Source organism: Fringilla coelebs (assembly GCF_963513975.1).
Source record: "Fringilla coelebs genome assembly, chromosome: 8".
NCBI classification, from domain to species: domain Eukaryota; kingdom Metazoa; phylum Chordata; class Aves; order Passeriformes; family Fringillidae; genus Fringilla; species Fringilla coelebs.
Window position 1 is genome coordinate 24,683,415 of NC_140066.1, and position 20,507 is coordinate 24,703,921.

General features: G+C 47.3%; 1 protein-coding gene across 1 annotated transcript in view; it reads left to right on the forward strand.

Moving 5' to 3' along the window:
• Window positions 1-16,680: 16,680 nt before the first annotated feature.
• NEURL1 (neuralized E3 ubiquitin protein ligase 1) overlaps window positions 16,681-20,507 on the forward strand; it is a gene marked incomplete at both ends in the record, with an annotated part of 136,848 nt that continues 133,021 nt past the window's right edge. The window contains one exon of the mRNA XM_084209935.1: window positions 16,681-16,765. Coding sequence (XP_084066061.1) covers window positions 16,681-16,765 — 85 coding nt within the window. The remainder of the gene's footprint in view (window positions 16,766-20,507) is intronic.

Sequence of the window (20,507 nt, forward strand, 5' to 3'; positions counted from 1 at the left end):
CTCTTGGCTGTGCATCCTGTATATACTGGGATATTTGTACCACACTACATCCATGTCTCAGGCTCTTGCACTGGGGCACTTCTGGCTCCCCATCAGAGGGCACGACATCAGAGCAGCTGGTTCTTTTGTCCCATGGGACTGGGTTATCATCTTCATCATCTTTTTGTCTCAGAAGTTCATTTTACAGATAAATACAAGCCATTGCCACACAAGGAAGTTCTGAGTTTTTTTCCTGACATATTGAACATAATTTTCCTCTCCCCAGCTTTCCTCTGAAAACACTTTCAGATTTCTCCTCAGCTCAGGTTTCCAAATGCATTCAGGAAAGGGGGAGGGAAAAGGGTGTTACTTTTAACTATTTCATTAAAAAAGAGAGGAATTCTCTCCTCTCTGCCAGCACTGGGGTTTCTGCCCGTGCTGTCTCCCACTGGTTCCCTTGATGGGATCATGTTGAAAGGACCAGCAGGGAGGAGGTACCTGTAGCTGTTCACAGGCACACACAGATGAATCACAGATGAATGCCATCCCCTCCAGTCTGAACAGCAACTCACACAGTTACTTTAATGAAATACATTTGCTCCAACCATAATATTTGTGCTCTCCTTTACCTGTGAGCGAATTGCCTGTTAATGTTCATCCATCAGCAATAAAAAGCCCTGGCTAACCAGCTCATGTTTCCATTTTGCCATTATAGGACATCAGGACCCCTCCACATTGCTGTTATAGGGCACCATGACCCCTGGCTGAACTCCACAGTTGATTTTTAGCCAGGGTGCAGCCGGTCTTGGTTCTCAACTGCTTCAATACTCAGTGGGTTTCTCATTTAATGGCTCACATTTATGTGCTGACTCGGCTTCAGAAAGCGTTGTGCGCTCTCTGTAGAACAATTACTTTAGAAAAATCATTTTACCTTTTTAATTCTCCTGGGCAAAAGCACAGTAAAGGCTAAACAGTTCCTTACAGCTCAGGAAAATAAGATGTAAAAAGAATAGGAAACATCCTCTGGACAGGATGATCTACAAGGGAATTTTACTACTCCCAGGTGCCTCTAACCTGGATGTTAGAGGTCTAAAGGATGCCTCAGGGTAATCAATGTGCTCTGTTGTGATTGGGATGTCACCAGAGATTCAGAGCTGAGACATGGAGTTGTTGAACTGTAGAAGAAAGGGAATATTCCTGAACTTGCAGAGAAAGACACTCAGAGCTTCCTGGGGAAAGAGAGAAAGACCTGTTGAGGTTAGTAGATTGCTAGAGATGGACAAGGGTTCAAAATGTTTCTCAAAATTTATCACATTTGATTACTCAGTTCTTAGGGCAAAATGAAGAGCAAACAAGGAGTAAAATAATCAATCTCCTGCCTCCAGCAAGTGGACCTGCCCCTGTCCCCAGCAGTGTAGTCACCTTGCTGAGCCTGCTGTGTTACTGCCTGCAGCTCTCAAGGGCACCATCCTCAGAGGAAGGCAGCTGCTCCTTGATAGCAAATCTCCAAAACGATGCTGGGAGCCGTTTTTTCTCAGTGCATCTTTTGGAGGGCTGTGTTAAACAACCCTTTGCTTCTGCCTCAGCATTGCAGAACGCAGTGCAGAGGAAGGAGCCTCCCTGCCCTGCCCCTTTATGGCAGTAAAATACCAGCTGTAGGCTTTTAGCCTCAGGAGAGGGTGGTGGGTACAGGTGTGAGAAGTCCTTCTTGCTCTGGGGACAAGGATGATTTCATCACCAAAATTTGAATTGGTCATTTGAAATAGGGTAAGTTCAGCAGGAGGGTGTGGTTGGATTTGTGCCTGACTCTGTGGTCTGGGGCAGTGCTGATGCTGTGCAGGTGTGGCTGCTGGGGGTGTGCACACCCAGAGCAAGTCCTTATCCTTGAGCTTTGGTGGGCAGCAGTGCTGGTCACACTCCAGTCTCTCCTCTGCTGGGACTGGATCATCTTTCCCACAGGAAAGCCAGTGTCCAGGAGCAGACATTTCTGAAAGTTGCTCTGCAGGAAACTTTGCCAAGAGCACTTTTCCCAGCAGTAGGGAAGGACCCACAGGGCTCCTGCAGGAACATTCCTGGCCTGTGGCATGAGAGGTGATGGGTTACCTCACTGGGAGCCATTGGCAATTGTTTATAACTGACAAATTATTTAATTACCTAGATGGGAATTTTTTCTGTCCTGAATGTGTGCCTCAGGCAAAACATATTTAGAAAACTGTTACATGGGTTGGTCAACTGTTCCTTAGGTGATGTAAGGGCATTAAAAAAAACCAAAAACCATGCACACACACACACAAAGCACACAAAAAGAAAAAATTACTTATTTCACCCACCTAGAGGCGCTGTCCTGCTCTGATGGGTGCTGCAGTCAGGGTACCCCGAGCACCACAGGTCACTGAGCTTTCATCCTGCTCATTTTTGTGCCTCTGCTGATGGATGATAAATCAGGATGCAGAACTGACCCAGCACATTCACAGACTGCAGGACATGGCTATGAAATGAGTTTAGCTCTGAATGTGTCTTTTTTCCCAATGTCTTGGCTCATTGATTGCCACATGGGGATCCCACCTCCACAGGGTGTTTGGGTAAAACAAGCACTGTGTGGCCACAAGGAGCAGGTACCAAGCAGTGTGCTCCTTGCCTCAGTTTCCCTTTACAGTCTGGGTACTGGGAGGGTGAGAAAGGCACTGGTGAAATGTCACATCCCTGTGGTGTGGGAGCACCCCTGCTTGCCCAGGTCACCATGGGAGGACTGTGGTCCAGTCTCTGTTTTGGGCACCTCTCAGCTGCTGAACTGGAAAACCCCTTCCACCTGGCTGCATTTATTCAGAGGACAAGGGTTAGTGCTTTTTCAAGCCTCAGAGGAAATTTGTCACCTTGTGTTTGAGTGAAGCCATTGCCGCTGTAAATGGCCTTTCCCAGCAGCAGTGCCTGCAGACCGGTTTGTTGTTCCTCTGCAGCTCAGGTGAGCCTGTTCCAAACCCTTGGGCCCATAGGGAGACACTCTGAGAGCCTGTCTATACCTGGCCAGCAGGTTGCAACTGAGCTTTATCTTCTCTGGCCTTTTTGAAACAGTTTGGGGGCCCAGTCCTCCACTGAGGACAGCAGAGCAATATGATTGCCTTCTTTTTTCTCCAGATGTGGTGCAGGATTTTACTCCTCACTGCCTGGAAATCATTCAGCATCTTCAATTTATCACAACAGAAGTCAACTTCCATTTCAACTGCCCATGAAGATGGACATAGGCAGCATTTCCTCCTATGCAAAATTCTGATGGTCACTGGCAGCAGTGACAAATTACAGCTTTGTTGGCTCCATGGGGCAGGGACCACCTGAATTCTGGGATTCTGTGGGCATCTTTGCACAGCTGTGTACTCTGTCCAGGCTAAGTAAATAATAAGTAATGACCATTAAATGATTAATGAGATGCTAGCAAAAATAATGGCAGTATTGTAAAATATAATTTATCTTCACTAATGATGATCTCTGGAGATTAAATATTCCTGTGTTCTGCCTTGTAACTTCATTAAAGCACCAACATGCAGCTGACTGCCAGTGAGGAAATGTGTGGCTTAGTTATGTGTTGTTCTTCTTAAGAGCTCATTATATATTGCTGTCCTGGCCATTAGCACTTTGCTTTTTGGCTTACTTAGAAGCCTTATTTCCTGATCTCTGCATTACCCCAATCTTGACCTAATTCACACCACTTCTGACTGAGAGGGAGTTTTGTAAGGCCATTTATCTGCTTGGCTTGGAGCTGATGCTGAAGTGACACCATTTGAGATAGAGTCTCTTCTCAGCTAAGAGGGAATTAGGGAATAAGGTGGAGAATGAAGAAAACAGACTCATGTCTAAATATTGCAGCTCAGAGATTTTTCAGACCTTTTTTCTGATTTGCTAATGCCCACATATCTACTGATGTTTAGCTAGAGGTATTTTTATGTGTCTTGGTTTTTTTTTGTTGTTGTTCTTGTTTGTTTGTTTTGTTTTGTTGTTGTTTTGTTCTTTTTAGACACTCAAAATTAAGCTCCAGCCCTGAGGAATCCACAGTTTGCAGGATGAAAACCACTGATAACAAACTTTTCTTGAGAGATCAGTTTGTCTTCAGTTTGCAGAGATGTCGTAGAGGCTGTTTAGGTGTTTAAAAGGAAATGGAAGTTGAGTGACAAAAGCCATCTCAGTGCTGTGACTTTGGGTGCCTGCATTCGGCTTTAAGGCTGTCCCAGTCTTTGTCCAGTGACTGCTCTAGGAAGCAGACCACATCCTTCGGTAGCCTTAAAAGATTCATGGCTTTTCAGTCAAAATTTCTCTCTGTACTGTGTTATTAATTCCCCAAAACCCCCTAGGTAATTCATACCTAAGAACTGATGTCACAGGTCTTTTGTAAGGAGTGATCCTATATTTCTCTAAGTTGTGTGTCAGGAAGGGAAAAAATTGTAAAGATGGAAAGATGAAATTATAGGTAAATTTTTCTCTTTTTCTCTCAATTTATTTATTTATTTATTTATTTTTTACTCGAAGGAATAAGCACAGCTGACTGTGTTTTGCAGTCAGGCGTAGGGCTGTGAGGCATCATCCCAGTATCCCTGCTGTATCCTGGGGTGCAGGGGCTCTAAACTGGGGAGTGAAGGGTGCCTGCACGCAGGGGGATTAGAGCAGGGGGCAAGGAAGGAGGGGAGCAGAGCAAAGGCTCGGAACGGTGAGGAAACAGCTTTTCTTGGTGCCACAGAAAGCGACGCATCGGTGTTCGGCAGCGCTGGGGAAGAGCGAGCGGGTGTCCTTGTCCTCCGCTTGCAGAGGGACCCGCCACCGCAGAGCGGTGCTGCGGCTCCTCCGGCGCTGCCTCCCGTCCCTCCCCTGCCCTTCCCACGGCACTCAGAGGCAAGAGGGAGATTTTTCAGGAGTGCTGAGCATCCCTGGAAGTGGTGCCGGGGGGAGCAGCCCTGCCAGCGCTGCTGTGGTGCGCTCAGGGATCGGGGTCGGGACTCCCACAGCACCGATGTGATGCTGGAGGCTGGAGCACAGGTGTCCTTCAGGATGCTTGGGCTCATCTCCTGTATGTATCTCTACTACAAGTCTTTATGAAGTTTTGGCAGACATCAGGCATTTTCTGGGCTCAAAATGTGCTAGAGCAATCTTGAGCCTTTCTTATGTGCTGCAAATAAACTGCAGCAGGAACTGAGAGAGAAGGAATCCCACTGTCAGGGCTGGGTGGTGGGCAGGATCCACTCCTCTCTGCTGAAAACGATTGAATCATAAAATATTGCCCGTTGGAAGGGTCGTTGAGTGTGACTCCCTGCTCCTCACAGGATTATCTTAAATTAATCAGGCGTCTAAGAGCATCATCCTGATGCTTCTTGAACTCTGTCAGGCTTGGTGCCATGGCCACTTCTCTGAAGAGTGTATTCTGACTGACAACCCTCTTAGTGAAGAACTTTTTCCTTATGTCCACTCTGAACCTCCCTGAGATCTGCCTCTAGGTATAGCTGCAAATACAGAGGTATCCATAAAATAGAACTAGTTACTATGGGGATTTTTTTTTTTTTTTGTAGACCTTGAAAAATATTTGCAAAGGGGGAAAAGAATCACAACATTCAGAATGGAATCCATGAAGCAGAGTTTCCCAAGAAAAGCGAGGTATGCATGAAAGATGTCAAAAGCAAAACACTACAGGTATTTTCTTGTTGCAAGAAGACCCAGTCTCTCTCCACAGGTGTTAAAATTCATTGTCTTGGTATTCCTTGGTGCTCTGAGGTGGGAGCTTTATTCTATGTCTCATGTGAAGTGATGGCTAAAACCCCCTGCTCTGACAGAAGCACATATATCAATATTTAAATTGGTCAGGGTTTGGATTTGGATTTGCCTTAGGTTTCCTTCAGGCACCAGTGCTAATCTGAACTTGCCTCAGAGCGAGTCAAAGACAGAAAAAACTCAGCTCATTGCCTCATTTCTCTGCAAAGCTCCTCAAACCCGGCATCTCTTTCCCATCAGGAGCCGGCAGTCGCATCCTTGGACAGCAGCCGCGCCGGTCCCGGCGGGGCCGACCCAGCACGGAGCGCGGCCGCTCCTCACTCAGCCGGGTTAGCCCCGGCACGGAGCGCAGCCGCTCCTCACTGAGCCGGGTTAGCCCCGGCACGGAGCCGCAGTCGCTCCTCACTGAGCCGGGTTAGCCCCGGCACGGAGCGCAGCCGCTCCTCACTCAGCCGGGTTAGCCCCGGCACGGAGCGCGGCCGCTCCTCACTCAGCCGGGTTAGCCCCGGCATGGAGCCGCAGTCGCTCCTCACTGAGCCCCGATCGGGCAGCCCCAGCACGGAGCGCAGCCGCTCCTCACTCAGCCGGGTTAGCCCCGGCACGGAGCCGCAGCCGCTCCTCGGGCCCGCCCGGGCGCTGCCACCCGGCCCGGAGCCCGTGCGAGGAGCGCTGAGCGCCTCTGACAGCTCTCTACCCCTGGCTGCTGCTGCTTTTCCCATCGCCTTTTCCTCTAGACAGAAACCTCTCTTGTTCTGTGCACTCCTGTGGAGTGGGGGGGCTCAGCTGGAGTGCCGCCGGACTTTTAGGGGTTCATTCAAGAGTAGAGATAACAGGATTGTTTAGAAAGAGGACATCTTAATAATTCAGGCAAATATCAATGTTTTCTCTCAGAGCTCTTGTCCTTATTTAGTGCAAAGGAGCTTTCTCAAGTAGCTGGGGTTCAGGTAACAGCTTAAATATTATGGAAGTTGGTAGAGTTTGTTACCCACTGAATGTGTACACACACACACACACACACACACACACACACACACACACTGCTGTCTGGCCATTAGCTCCTCTGCAGAGTAATAGGTGACCTCCAGTTCTAAAAATCCATGTTCTGGTATAAAAATGCCATTTCATTTTCCTACTAATGAGAGGGCTACCTGACCTAAAGCACACATCCCTGAAGCATTTGAAGAAAGCTTCACAGTAGCTGCAATTCATCTTCCAGCAGAATTAGAGTCCTGCTTCACAAAATTGTCTTGTCATCTAGCTCTTATCTATATCTGTGCTTATAACCCACCTGTACATTGTTAATGTTCCTCTCTGTGTATATTTATGATATTTGTATGGTGTTGGGTGTCTCCAGAATGCTGTGAACACAAATGCAGTTATCTGCAGTTATTCTGACTTTCTCACAGGAAAATACCATCCTGACTTAACCTTCTTGGGGGGTCTCTCACCAGCAGCAGATATTCTCTGTGATGGCAAGAGACTTGTGGATGATCTCTGTGGCAGATTTCACTCATGCTTGACCATGCTAAATGGGAAATTACCAAATCATAGGAATCTCAGGATGTTTAGATTGAAGATACAGTTGTCCTTTCTCTGTTCAACTCTCATTTTATCTCTCTCACACATTCTGACTTTGGTACTTTTATTGAAGCTTAAAAGCTCAAGCTCTAACACCTTTTCAAAGGGAAGATTGGAGGAGGAGGTGTCTGCAGGTGGGTTTACTGCTGCATTGCTGGGCTCTGGCAGGTTCCTGTTCACTGCCTCCTGCTACAGAATCATGAGGAGTAATTAATGCATGCTCTTAAAAGAGGCAGTTCCAAAAGAGCAAAAAAAAAAAAAAAAACAACTTCCTCCAAAACAGCAGGTAATCTTATAGAAACTGTAGGGTAAACCCCACCAACCATTCCAGCTGCACCACCATCCCTACCACCCCAATCCACCCCCTGACAAGCTTTTGTAAAGGAGAAAAATGTGCCATCATCAGAGACAGATGGTTCATCACAAAAGTGACTCTGCCCTCTCTGTCCTGGGCCTCCTTGCAGAGCACAGAATCCCTTTTAAAGACAAGATTATGGGCTGCAATTTATAACTTTACTTAATACTAACAATCACGGACTCAGAAGAAATGGTCTTTTAAGGGACACTACAATTTTCCATATCCTCTGTTCCAAGCTAAATTCTTATGGTTGCACAGACAGTAATTACCTGCAGTGCCTTGTGTTCTGCAGAGGATAATCATCTTCTCATGCTGCCTTTGGTAACATCCCTAACTACTCCTGTCTTTCCAAAGCAAATAGCTACAATCACAGCATGTGGGATGATGGGATCCCGTGGTGCTGTGACAGCCACCCCTCTGCTCCTTGAGGTTTATGTGCTGTAACAGGGCTTTGGGTATGGGCCTTTTCCAAGAGCTGTGAACACCCCTGAACCGTGCTGTGTTAAGGTCTCCTGGGGAACTCAGTGTCTTGGCTTTGGTAGCACACACAGACTAAACATGCTGTTGTAAATTAATCCCTGTCCCTTCATCAAGATTTCTCGTGGCCAGACCCCCATGTTCCCCCTCATGTCTTCCCCTCCCTTCTTGTCTCTAAACCTCATCACATTTTCACTTTCATTTAGCAGAGTCCATCTCTGCAGAGTAACGTGCTGTAGTGACTCTGAGGGAAACATTTGGGATCCACATCAGAAACAACGATGGAGTGACAGCAGAGGTGAATGAGGAACTTCACAAGAGCGCTGATCCCTCCCTGGCTCGGTCTCAGCCAGACTCCTCAGCAGTTAAAGGCTCTCTTGCCACCAATTTCCCAGCCATGAAGCCTCACCTTCAGCCCAGCTCTGTGCCTTTGACCTGTTTCTGGTCTTGACCTGCCCTTCCCCAGCCATCTGGCCTTCCCAGCCTCATTGTCAAGAACCACCCTTCTGCTTAGGGGTAAATGATCTCTGAGTGATTGAAGACGATTTTGAGGGGAACCAAGCCAGCACCCAGTGGCTGCAAAGCAACCACCAAGTGGCTCCTCTGGCCCTGGGCACACACAGCACCTGGGTCTGACCTCACTCGGGTGTTTGCTGGCTCACAGCCTCAGCTCTCCACCTGGGGCAGCAGAGCAGGACAGCTAAGCCATGGAAATGTAAGGCAGGGATTGCATTTTGGGTTATTTCACACTATCACCTTCTCAGTCTCTGCCATGATCATTGTTTTATTGCCTGTGTGCTCTGTAGCTACAAGTGCACTCTGGAAGTAGACAGAAGCCTTGCAGATCCAGCTTTTGCTATTGAGTTCCTTCCTAAAATGAGGATAGATTCTGCCATAAATGTTTTTGACTACTGCAGAGATGGATACAGTGAAGAAAAGAACTGTAAGAATAAAAGCAAAAGGAAAAAAGAAAAAAAGCAAAAGCTTTGGCAATTGGCCTTAACTGCTATCAAGGCTGGAATTAGGGCCTTGACCTGTTCCATTTGTGCAGAAGAAGGAGGAATGATGGAACTACAACTCATAAGTATCTACTTTGCCTTTTGGAACAAACAGAAAAGTAAGAAACTCCACTGACATGGAACTTGCAACTCAGCAAATTCAGACTGGAAGTTGTAGGATTTTAACTGACAGTCATTAGAGTATTGCAAAAATTAGCCTAATTGTGTAATAGCTTTTCCTTTGTTTTCAGTCTTAAAGTTAAAGGGAAATTTGTTCCCTAAATGTCTTAGAGACATTGAAAATATTGTCAGTAATTCAGAGGCAGAGATGCAAAATTTCCTTTTGAATCCAGTAGCTATAACTCATGCAGAAGCTTTTAGAAGAGATTATAATGTCAGGAACATGTTGTCAGTAAATGAGAGCTGAAAATCTGTATCTGCTCATGAAGTGAATAATGATGGGTGCTGCTCAGTTACCAGGCTGTGACGCTGCCTGCAGGATTTTGGTGACAGCATGAACAATGTGAGTGGTGCTGTTTGAATTGGAGTATTTATTCATATGGAAAGGGAATATTTAGTCCTTGCATCCCCATTTATCAGAGCCCAGTGACAGTATCTGATTTCATATTGTGATCTGTTATGCAGACTGGAAATTCTGAGGAAAGAACAGATCTGTCAGCAAGATTATTCAAATAAGTGCTGTTGGGGACTTGTGCTCTCTCCTGTTCCTCCCTGCTTTAGTTGAGCATTTCAAGAGAACAGTTTTGATACTCATTCTAGCTGATCCTAGCTGTTAAACCAAAATTAAGGCTAATATTTGTCTGGGGGGTTAATCCTCACTGCTGGGACCAGATTGTATCCTTGGAAAAGGAAATAGTTGTGGCTGATTTGCTGAACGCAGCAGTTCATGACATACTCCTGGTGGGAAGCGCTCCTCATCATGATGCTCTTTAAATTGAGAGTCAGTGGAGCTTTACCAAACTTGACATTTCTGAGTTTGTGCTGGCTGGCTCCCATCATTTGCATCGAGGAGCAAAGAGGAATGTTGACTTCAGATGCTACCAGCAGGCTACAGATCCAGTGCCACCAGCAGGGCTCTGCAGAATGGGTAGAGAGAGCTTTTGCTGCAGTTTCCAGGTCATCTTTTGAGATTCAGCCGATTTCCTTTCAGCCAGCCTGGAACTCCCTGTGTGGACCAGGAGGGAATTGATGAGCAGTCTCAGCCTTTCTGGGGACCTCTGAGGGTGATGTTCAGCTCCAGGGACTGCACAGGGGCCTGACTGACCAGGATAAGAGCTTGTCAGGAGGACAGATCTGAACACACCCTACGGCCAGTTTAAGGCTGAGTCAGATGGGGGAAGACCATCTTGGCTGGCTCTTTGGTACTGCTTGTGTCATTCTGTGTGGTGGTGCTGGGTGTGTGCAGGCTCTGCAGACCGTGGAAGACTGGGAAATCAAAGCCCAGACTTTTCTTATTGCTTTAAGTTTATTTGGAGTTTGTAATCTTTGGCACCTGTGAAGATACACTGTTATCCTGGAACCACATGGAGAAAGGAAATACTGACCAAATACACCAAAGCTGTTGGATGCCTTTGATAATCTAACCCACCATTTAAGGTACTGAGGATGTCAAACACATTTAGAGATTCAGACTAACATCCTTAACATCCTTAATACACTTCTCCTTTCTCTAACTCATCACATTTAGTAAATATTTGGGTTTTTTCCCAATATTTCTCAAGCATGCTGACTTCTCAGCGTGATGTAAAGTTGGCTTGCAGTGACCCATTTAGAAATCTGGGCACCTCCACTGTTAATTTGCACAGTAAATTCAATTAAGAGCAAATATTTTGAGGCAGAAATAGGCTATGAGATTGACACTGGCATCTGTCATCAAAGTCTTGATATATCCCTCCTTTAACCCACAGCCATTCAGATCTGGAAAGAATGTAGGATCTTTTTTAGAAGGCAAGTATCCCTCAGAGCCTGTGTTCTGCTACAGTGGGCTGCCTGCTACCTCCTTAGCAATATCTACCATCTTGACAGAGATATGAAAGTGAGACTGAAAGGAAGGTCCATTGTCTAAGAAAAAGTTTCAAGGGAGAAATTCCCCAAAAGTTAAGTGAATAGGAACAAAAACCCTGCAACACTGGTCAGTCTATGAAGGTGGCAAACTCACTGTAAAGTGCTAGGAAGCAATTTCTGGCTCCTATAGCTGGAAATAGGGGTTCAGGGTGTCTGACAGCCAGTGAAACTCCAAAGGGAAGATCAAAGGCTTGACTATTAGCTGTGCTAAATTCCTGTTAGATTTCTCTTGTAGATCAAAGGACCCTTTAAATAGGGAGGAGCTGATTCCCCTGGAAATATCCTCTGCTCAGTACTGGCCTTTCTAGTAAGCCCCAGCTTAGTGGTGAGATTTAGGCCATGGGATGTGGCACAAATGTGGCCCTTGAAGGTTTCTGTTGTGGGAGGAAGCAGACTTGGTGCTGCTCTGAAATACAATTGGGGCTCAACAGGCTTCACTGAGTTTCCCAGTATGAGGAACACAATAGACTTGAATTAAAGAGGTACTTAAACCCTCCTCACAGAGGCATTGCAAGAGTGTAATTGTGCTTTCATGTCAGAGCTCAAAAAAAGTGCATGTGGAAGAAATTAATATTTTCTAACCACCTGTTTGTTCTCCCCTGGTTTTTTGGGTTTTTTCTCTTCTCATGATTGTCTTTGAGCACAGCTCAGAACACACACCTAAGCAGCACTTTGCAAAATGGCTGCTAAAATATGCAAAAGTTTCCTCTCAAGTGAATCCATTGCTGATGAATGGGGAAACTGCAAATGTAAAGGTCAGAAAATAAACAGAATTAATCTAAAGCATCAAGATGGCTGCACAAAGCATTTTCCCAGTCTGCACACTGTACAGCCATATGTCACAGAAGATGGACACTTCTTTCCTGTCCCACTCATGTAAAAGTATCTACATTTCTTATTTAAGAGGTAACATGGGATTTAGTTTTCTCAGGGAAAAAGCATGAAATTGGATGATCACTTGTCATGATGGCTTTTTTTTGACTGCTGTCTGAGACTGCGCATCTTATGAGGCTTTATATATTCAGATCTTTTTCCCTTCTTCACTTTAACCTATTATCTCTAGAAGTGTCTTTGAATACCCTTCTGGTTGCTGCTGTGAAATCTGTTGTCCTGTTAAACACACAGTTGTTCACCTGTGACTGAGAGTGGTCTCTTGTCATCCTGTCCTATTGTAACTCACAAGGCCAAATTTGCTTCTGTCTCATCTGAGTCTTACATCCAGTTTTCATAAGTTTCCAAGGTGACAGCAATGGGCTAAACCTTCCTGATGTAGTGGCTGCAGGGTATGTAATTTTTGTATGATGCATGCCACATCAAGAAGGCCTGTTTCATTCAGGCAGTTTAAAATACACAAGTTAGGGATTAGCCCAACAATTAGATGCAATTAATATCTCCCACATGATCTTTTCTCCCTGCAGCATGCAGATCTGTACATTTCATGGATAGATGTGTCTTTTTCTTCCACATCTGTTGAAGTTCTGATGCAAGTGCTCTCATCTGACCTTGCCCCCTTTGCAGTCTGAAAGCACCCCTATGTACCCAGCCTAGCAGTTGGTTATCTGCCTGATCATCCAGCATGTAGATCCTCCCCTCCAGCCTCTCACAAATCCTCCTCCACATCCTCTCTCTCTGGTCTCTCACACATGCCTGAGCTGAGCAGCTGCAGCTCATCCTTGCACCCAGCTCTCGGCTGGAGAATTGCTGGGTGGTTTGGTGACTTCTGTTCCATGAGAGATGTGGCTGTGCAGAGCCTTCTCCTTGTGTTTGTCCATAGTTACCATCACAATGTTAGCTGATACTAACTGCAGATGAAATTAATGCAGTGGCTGCATGGTCTCCATTGACTTCTAAGCATAAATTGCAGATTGGAAGTCAGGTGCCAAAGCACAAACTCAGAAAGTGGAGAGGAGTTTTAGGTCACTGTAAACTCATCCTGCTCTGCACCAGGTCCCACTACCTGGCAGGGCTGGTACCAAGGAATTGCATGTCTCTAATTAGCCAATTCAATTGATAACACTAACACACAAGGAAAGTCCTGACTTGCTGGTGTGAAAGCCCTGCAGTTTTGGCAAGCTGTTTCAATGCTCCCTGTTTGCTAGAGCACAGGAAAAAGGCAAAAACCCAGAATCAGTGTGATCTTGTTTTGTCTATCAAGGGCCCCTGTGATCACAGAGCATATTTCTCACCCTGCTCAACATTTTTTGCAGGAAGAGCTGACATAAGCTGGCAAGGACAGCAAGCAGCCCCTCCTTCTCACTCCTTCTCCCACCAATAAAAGCAGCAAATTCAAAGGCTCTTTGATAAAGTGAACCAAGGTACAATCACAACAACCCCTGGTGCTGTTTTGCATTTGTCCCCACGGTGTCAGCTGCAGGCTGCTGTGCCAGGCAAAGCAAAGCCCATCCCTCATGGTAGCTGAACATGTTGCTAAAGCAGGCCTGTAAGGCTTCCTCCTTCCACGGATGGAGCTGTGCTTTGGTCATCCAGGTTGAAAGGGGAGGTGGTTGAGCACAAATCCCACCAGCCATGTGGGGCATAGTTTAATATTCACACTGTGGCACCAAGGTTAAATTGGTGCCTGGTGTCTAAAGCTCAGGGTGGATTTGGTACCAGCAGAAAGCACATGGTCCTTTTGGGAACAGGGTGCCCACGAGGTGAGCTATCACACAAGGCACAGTTAGCAGCCTGCACTCACGTGTGAGTCTTGTCATTCACTGGATGACTGCACTGAAATCTCCTGTGCTATTACATGGATGTTCCCTATGCCTCCAGTCCAAAACTGGTGCCTTTCCTTTTTCAAGATCTCTTTTATACCATGGAAAGATGCCTCTTTCCATTATAATTTGCCTTGTATTCCTCTTTTCACCTCTTTCTGCCACATTAAACATGAAACTTCCCAGAAAAGTGACAGTCCTTTCTCAGGATCTCTTGCAATTCAAGGACAGGCAGAGAGAGAGATTAGAGAAAAGAAATGGAGAAAGAACAGGTTTCTTTTTCTTTTGTTGGTTGGAGACAATTAGGTTCAACAGGATGGAAGGTATTGTACGATGAGCAGGTGGAATTGCCCCTCTAAGGGCCATTCCAGTCTTGTGGCACAAATCACAGAATATTCTGAGTTGAAAGGGACCCACAAAGATCAACAAGTCCAATTCTTAAGTGAAGGGCCCATACAGGGATTGAACCCACAAGCTTGGTGCCATTAGCACCGTGCCCTAATTAACTGAGTTCACCTCAAGGTCATTCGTTCCCTTTTGGGTTCACTGAAATGAGCTTGCTGGAAATACAGGGTTCATGTTCACAAAGGATCTAAACAAAGATGTGACTCAGTCTCAGCCTCTGTCCCACCTCTGCTCTTGAGCTTCCTGCGTGTGGAAGCAGCTGGTGGAACAACGTGGGCCAGAGCAGGACCCAGTGCACCAGAAGAGCTGAGCAGGGGCTCATGTTTGAGCCAGCCTTCAACCCCACTCTGCCATGGCTTCACTCTGACTGGTGTGGCTGTTCCTTTCCACTTCTGAGAGAAGGAGAAAGGATGCAAAAAAAGTGCACATCTCTCCCAGAGTGCAATAAAAGCTTGGCAGGACAGTAATGATTCTTCACCCTGGCTCTGTAGATCATACATAGCAAAAGAAATTCTCACCTGGATGTAAGCAACATATTTTGGTTGAGATTCTCAATATTTCTTATAAAGTTTTGTTATTTAACCTCAGAATAAACCTTCCCCTTCTCTGGAAGTTAGATACTTGAGTGGTTTCAGAGAACAGGGGGTCGGTCTCTTGGCTCTCTGGTTGAGGAAATTGCAGCAGTAGCTGTTTTAAGAAAATCATATGTGGTCCTTGACCAGGAAGGGCTTTTCTTACATTTACTAAGAGGAGGGAAAATGGAGGATGGAGGCAGGTAGATAGATTGGCAAAATCACCTTTTGGAAGAAAAGTGAAAATTAAATTTTTGTTCTACAGAAGGAAGGACAAAGCCATTTTACAGCCATGACATAGCTAAATGGAAGATGCCCTCAGCATCCACTAAAACTCTAGATGAAGCATATAACCATGTCTTCAGAGCCTGTACTCCTCTTAAAAGACAAAGGTAATGTTTTGTCTATTTGCAAGAGACAACATCAGCTGTGGGTTGATTTTACTGTGGCACCAAATGAACAACTCCAGGTCCTGGGTTGTGGCTGTCACAGGAGAAATTCCTCTGTGGCCAAGGTGCTGCTGTGGAGAGGACAAGGGGAAATTCCCATCCTGTATAGCCATGGCTGCTTTTGTGGGGCGCCTGACTGGCCTGGGTGGCTCCAGGGTGGGCAGTGAGAAGAAGATCCACATGTCTGGTAGTGGACAGGTATGGTATGAACACAGCACCTTCTCTCTAAGGGCAACAAGATGAGCCACGTGGGCATGTCCTGGGCATGTAGGAGTAATCTCTGTCTGTGGCTCTGGAGCTGTACAGAGGGTCAGAGAGCTGCAGCCACACAGCACAGTCCCAGCTCACGTGGGATGTGTTTGTATCCCAGCAGCTTTCAGGGGACACATGTTCAGGCAGTGCCCCAGGCTGGTGCTTCACCAGCATGAGCTCCTGACCCTTCACAGATCTGCCAGTGAAATGTTTCCCTTTATCCCATCTCTACCCTCCCCTACTTCCCTGAGTTTGACTGGAACTTTTCACTGCTTTGAGCCCCTGGGTTGAGTAAAGTGGTGGCTGCAGGCACACACACAACTTACTGGGCAAGTCAGGGACCAGAAAGAGACCTGCTCACCCCTCTGACTGGCTGCCTACTTGTCCACTTGCCCTAGGACTGTGCAAGGAGCTGCTTGCCCATCTTCTTTGCCTTCCCGACTGTGGCTCTGACATGTTTGTATCCATGAGAATCCTAATTGCTTTAGGACAGCCGGTCTGCCTGGGTGAGCGTTCACGCATGATGCAGCTTCTTTGAAGCTCCTGGATTCCGGGCTTGGCCACAAATTTCCTCTCTGGAAGAAGGAGGCTGGGGAAGGGGGTTGAGGGCCAGCAGGTGTGAGGGAAGTCCCGAGTTGGCAGTGGAAGGGAATAAGGTCCCTGACCCTGCGTCTGCCCCTCGGCGTTTGTGTTCCTGGGCGCCCTTGTGCTGGGGGCTGGGGTCGGCGGGGGCTCCGCAGCGTGTCCCCACCTGTCGCGCCAGCGGTGGCACATCTGGGCGGGGCGGGGCGGCCCCCGGCGGAACAGCTGTGTCTCCATGGCGACGGGCGCGGCGGGGGGGCCGCGGTGCCGCCGCCCCGCCCCGCCGAGCTGAGCCGAGCGGAGCCGAGCGGAGCCGAGCCGAGCGGAGCCGAGCCGAGCCGAGCGGGGCGGGGGGCCCGGCGGGCGGCACCGCGGCTCTCGGCGCCCTCCGAGCCCGCGCTGCCCTCCGCCCGAGCCGCCACAGCTCCCGGGGACGGAGACCTCTCGCGGTGCCGCCCGGCCCGGCCCGGCTCGGATGCCGCCATGGGGAGCCGCTTCTCCAGCATCCCCGCGCTGCCCCGCGGCGGCCAGGGCCGCCTGCACCGCGCCCGCCACCACCGCCTCAAAGGTACGGCACCCCCGGCACCCCCGGCACCCCGAGCATCCCCCGGCTGGCGGGCACGCGCGGTATCCCCGGGCACCTGGAACAACCCGGAGCGGGATGGGTGCCCCGGATTCGCCGGCATCGGATGAGCGGCCGGCAGGACACAGATCCTGGGTACCGCAGGGAGCCCGGTGTGGCATTCGATCCCTGGTACACACAGCACCCACGCCGGGCAGGCACCCCGGACACCTGGGGGCAGGCTGCGCTCCCCGGGGTGGGGTGGCTCCGTGCCTGGCACCCCGAGCCCTCTGCGGTATGAGCCCCCTGCCCTGCTCGCAGCACTGCCACTTCTTCCCCGGCAGTGCCCCATGGGCGGCTGGTGAGTGCACGGCTCTTTCCAGGCAAAGGTACCTTAGGAAAGCAAAGGACAAAAATTTGGGGGAGTAAGAGCACTAAGAGTCCCCGAGTGCTTATTGGTGAATGAAGGCTTTGGTGCCTCTTCTGAGGGCTCCATGAATGTGTGTGTGCATGGGACTGTCAGTCCTGTTTGGAGGAGGGCAGGGAGTATTTGGGGTTCCTTGTCTCGCTGATGTGGCTATTCTGTTCCTCATAAGGGTGTCATCCCTTTTCCGAACTCCTGCGGAACTGTTGGCACCAAATGGGATGGGGGTAACTTCTGTAATGTGGACAGGAGAGCCTGCCAAAGGTCTCCTCTATCTCTGCTCTTTTTTACCCCCTTTTGCTGGAAGTTGGGAGGGTGGTAGCAGAAAATAGCCCATCGTTCATGAATGCAATCTTCTCGGGCAGCAATACACACACACTGTGTGTGTTCAGCACTGCTGGGTACCTCTTCTCTAAGGTCATTTTCACATCCAAAGGCACTTGATAATGGGGGTAGAGGATGTCACACATCTCTCTGTAAGCAGGGAATGAGGGAAGGTGCTGCTCTAACAGCCATTTCAGATTATAACTTGTTGCAGCTTCCTCTGTGTGTTGCAGAATTTGCAGCCACCAGCGTGGAAAATAGGAATCTGTTCACCCTCATTTTTTGCTGGGCTTTTGGATACTTTTTTTGGCATGGTCTAGAGGAGTGGAAATGGTTAATGATGAGCTGGGCAACTAGGATTGTAAGGATTTTCTGATACTTGCATTTTCTGATACTTGCATTATTCTTCTGCTGAATCTCTCAGCCCCCTTTGTCTGTACTCGGGTGATTTGGAGCAGTTGTGTGAACTGAGGGCGGTTTTCTCATGGCTGTTTCAGTGGCCATGCAAGGAGATGTTAGGAATGCTCATCGCTCTGTCACAGCTGAAGTCAGTGAGAAACTCAGCCCAAGAAATGGTGGTGCTTCAAGTCAGACTGGAAAGGAGGGGGATGCTGAATGCTAAACAGTGAACCATCATCCTCTATCAGTGCAAACATGAAGGCACACGCAATGCTGTCGTTGTTGGTATGCAATTGTAAACTGCCAGGGAGGATTTGTCTCTTTAAGAATCATGCTGTCAGCTGGAAGTCTTTCTGGAGCAACCTTAAGCAGATAAGAATTTATAAACTGAAGCCAGAAGGGACACTGCCACTTAATCCATTAACAGTGGCTTACGTGAGATTTGGAGGATGCTCTCTATGAATCACCTGATTTTGGGGGGTGGGGGTGGGGGGGTGGGAGCAGTGAGTTGTGTGTTAATGGCACTTTGTTTCTATATTTCTTCCTTTAGTTCACATTTTAATTCTTTTTCTACCTGTGCTGAGGCAGCAAACAGAAATATTCTCAAGATTCTAATGCAAGAGAGCATTGAAATAATTTTTATTTGGAATAAAGAGTGAGCAAGGCATTGCCTTTGTTGTAAAAACTAAGCAACTGCCAGGGACAATATGTGCCTTTTCTGTCTTTTTTGAAACCAGACTGCCTCAGGTCCTATTTAAATGCAGAATAAACAAGTCTGATTGCATTTGACAGGTTTCTGTAAAATGGACTCAAGGCATAGCAATGAAAGTATGAATGTCACACAGTTTTGTTACATATCTGCCATTTAACATTTTGTAAAGCATATTTTAGTTGAAGGTCCCCAGTTCTTCTTCCTTCAGTGTCTGACTTAGTGTTAGGGATACAGAACTTTATAAGTTGTCCACCATCTAATACTTTCTTACTCTGGGACAACCTCTTCCTGACCTGGTGTTGGGTGATTTGGACTCACTCTTCCTTGAGAATGATTGCATTGTTTCCTCAGGTGGTCTGCAGACTTTGAATTCAGTCCCTGTACCTTACAAGTTCATCTCACCCAAGTAAGAAGTAACATCTCTGCACATGGCAGAGCTGTCGCCCACTTGTGCTGGAAATTTTTATGTCTTTCTCTTAGTCCTGCTAAAAATGGTCACCTTTAGTTACATAAATCTTCTGAAGACCATGTGATACTTTTGGTGTTGAAGGCATACGACAGAAATCTCACGAAGACTGACACGGCTGGCAGAATATTTGCTTTGCTTTAGATGGTTGTGCAAAAGGAGGAAAGCACACAGCTTGATTCTCAGGCTTCAGCTGCAGTTTTAAAACCAGGTAACTGAAATAGGCAGGTCTTTATGGAGGTACCTGCAAGAGCAAAGCTGGAACCCCAGGCTGATGATTTTCAAGTTGCTTTTGAGTAAGGAAAATACTTACAGATCTATTATGTCCAGCTGTTTATAAAAGCACTTCTATAAAAGCACTTCACATAACTGTTCACTAGGAGCCACTAGACTTGGGCACTTTGGAATTCCCTGTTCCAGAGCAGTATGTCATATCTGCATGATGAATCCAGACTTTGGTGCCATAGTTGTGCCTACAGGCTCTGGCTGTTTTGGAGACAGTGAAAACTGAACTCCTCCAGGACTGCAGGTGATCTGATGCCACGGTCCTGATATGGCTGTTAACCTTGAGGTCCTGGCCAGTGATGGGAAGGAGGTTTTCACTTGGTGATATCATGATGGGGAGGTTGAGGTGAGATTATTTTCAGAATTCCTGTGAGTATTTCCCTTCCCATAACCCAGATGTAGTTTGTCAGGGGTGACAGAAGGTGATCCTTTGTGTATTTTCCTAATGCTGTGCAAAAGATTATGATTATCTGGTAACAATCTCCTTAAGGATGCAGCCAGATAAACTCCAGGAAATTTTTGCTGTCCACCCTCTCTGAAATATGGTTTGTGATAACTATCAAACAAGGTGTGTATGGCTGTTTGGAGGGGAGCCAAGTGGGAAAACTCCAGCTGTATCTAATCTGCTGAATTCTGAGATGAAAAAGATCAGCCTTTTCATCAGTGGCTCTGTGTACTGTTTATTTAGTTGTGTCAGAACTGTTCCAACCAAGGAGGCTTCTATTATTTCTCAAGAGATGGATCCTCAGTTCAACCCCTCTCCCTCCCCCACAGTTCTTCCAAGATAGTCTATTCAATCTCCTCTGTTAACTATTTTTTCTAATCCTGGTGTAGCTCATTAAGTTCCTCTCCTTGCCTAGTGTTACATCTTCCCAGTCTCTGCCTTTTGCATTCTTTCCTTAGGTACTGCTCAACCTTGCTGGAAGTGTTTAACTCTTCCTCCTGTGAGGTGTGGGCTGTGTGCCCTGTTTGGGCTGTGGTGTAGTTCCCAGATGTGCTGGGTCAGGATGCTAGAAATGAAGTTTTTCTAGCCCTTGGGTCAGAAGTGAGACACAGGACTTATATGCCATCTCCTGTGCTCCGTGGTCACGAAGCTCTTTATCCTCCCTTGTCTTGTGTCCTCAGCTTCAAGAAGGCT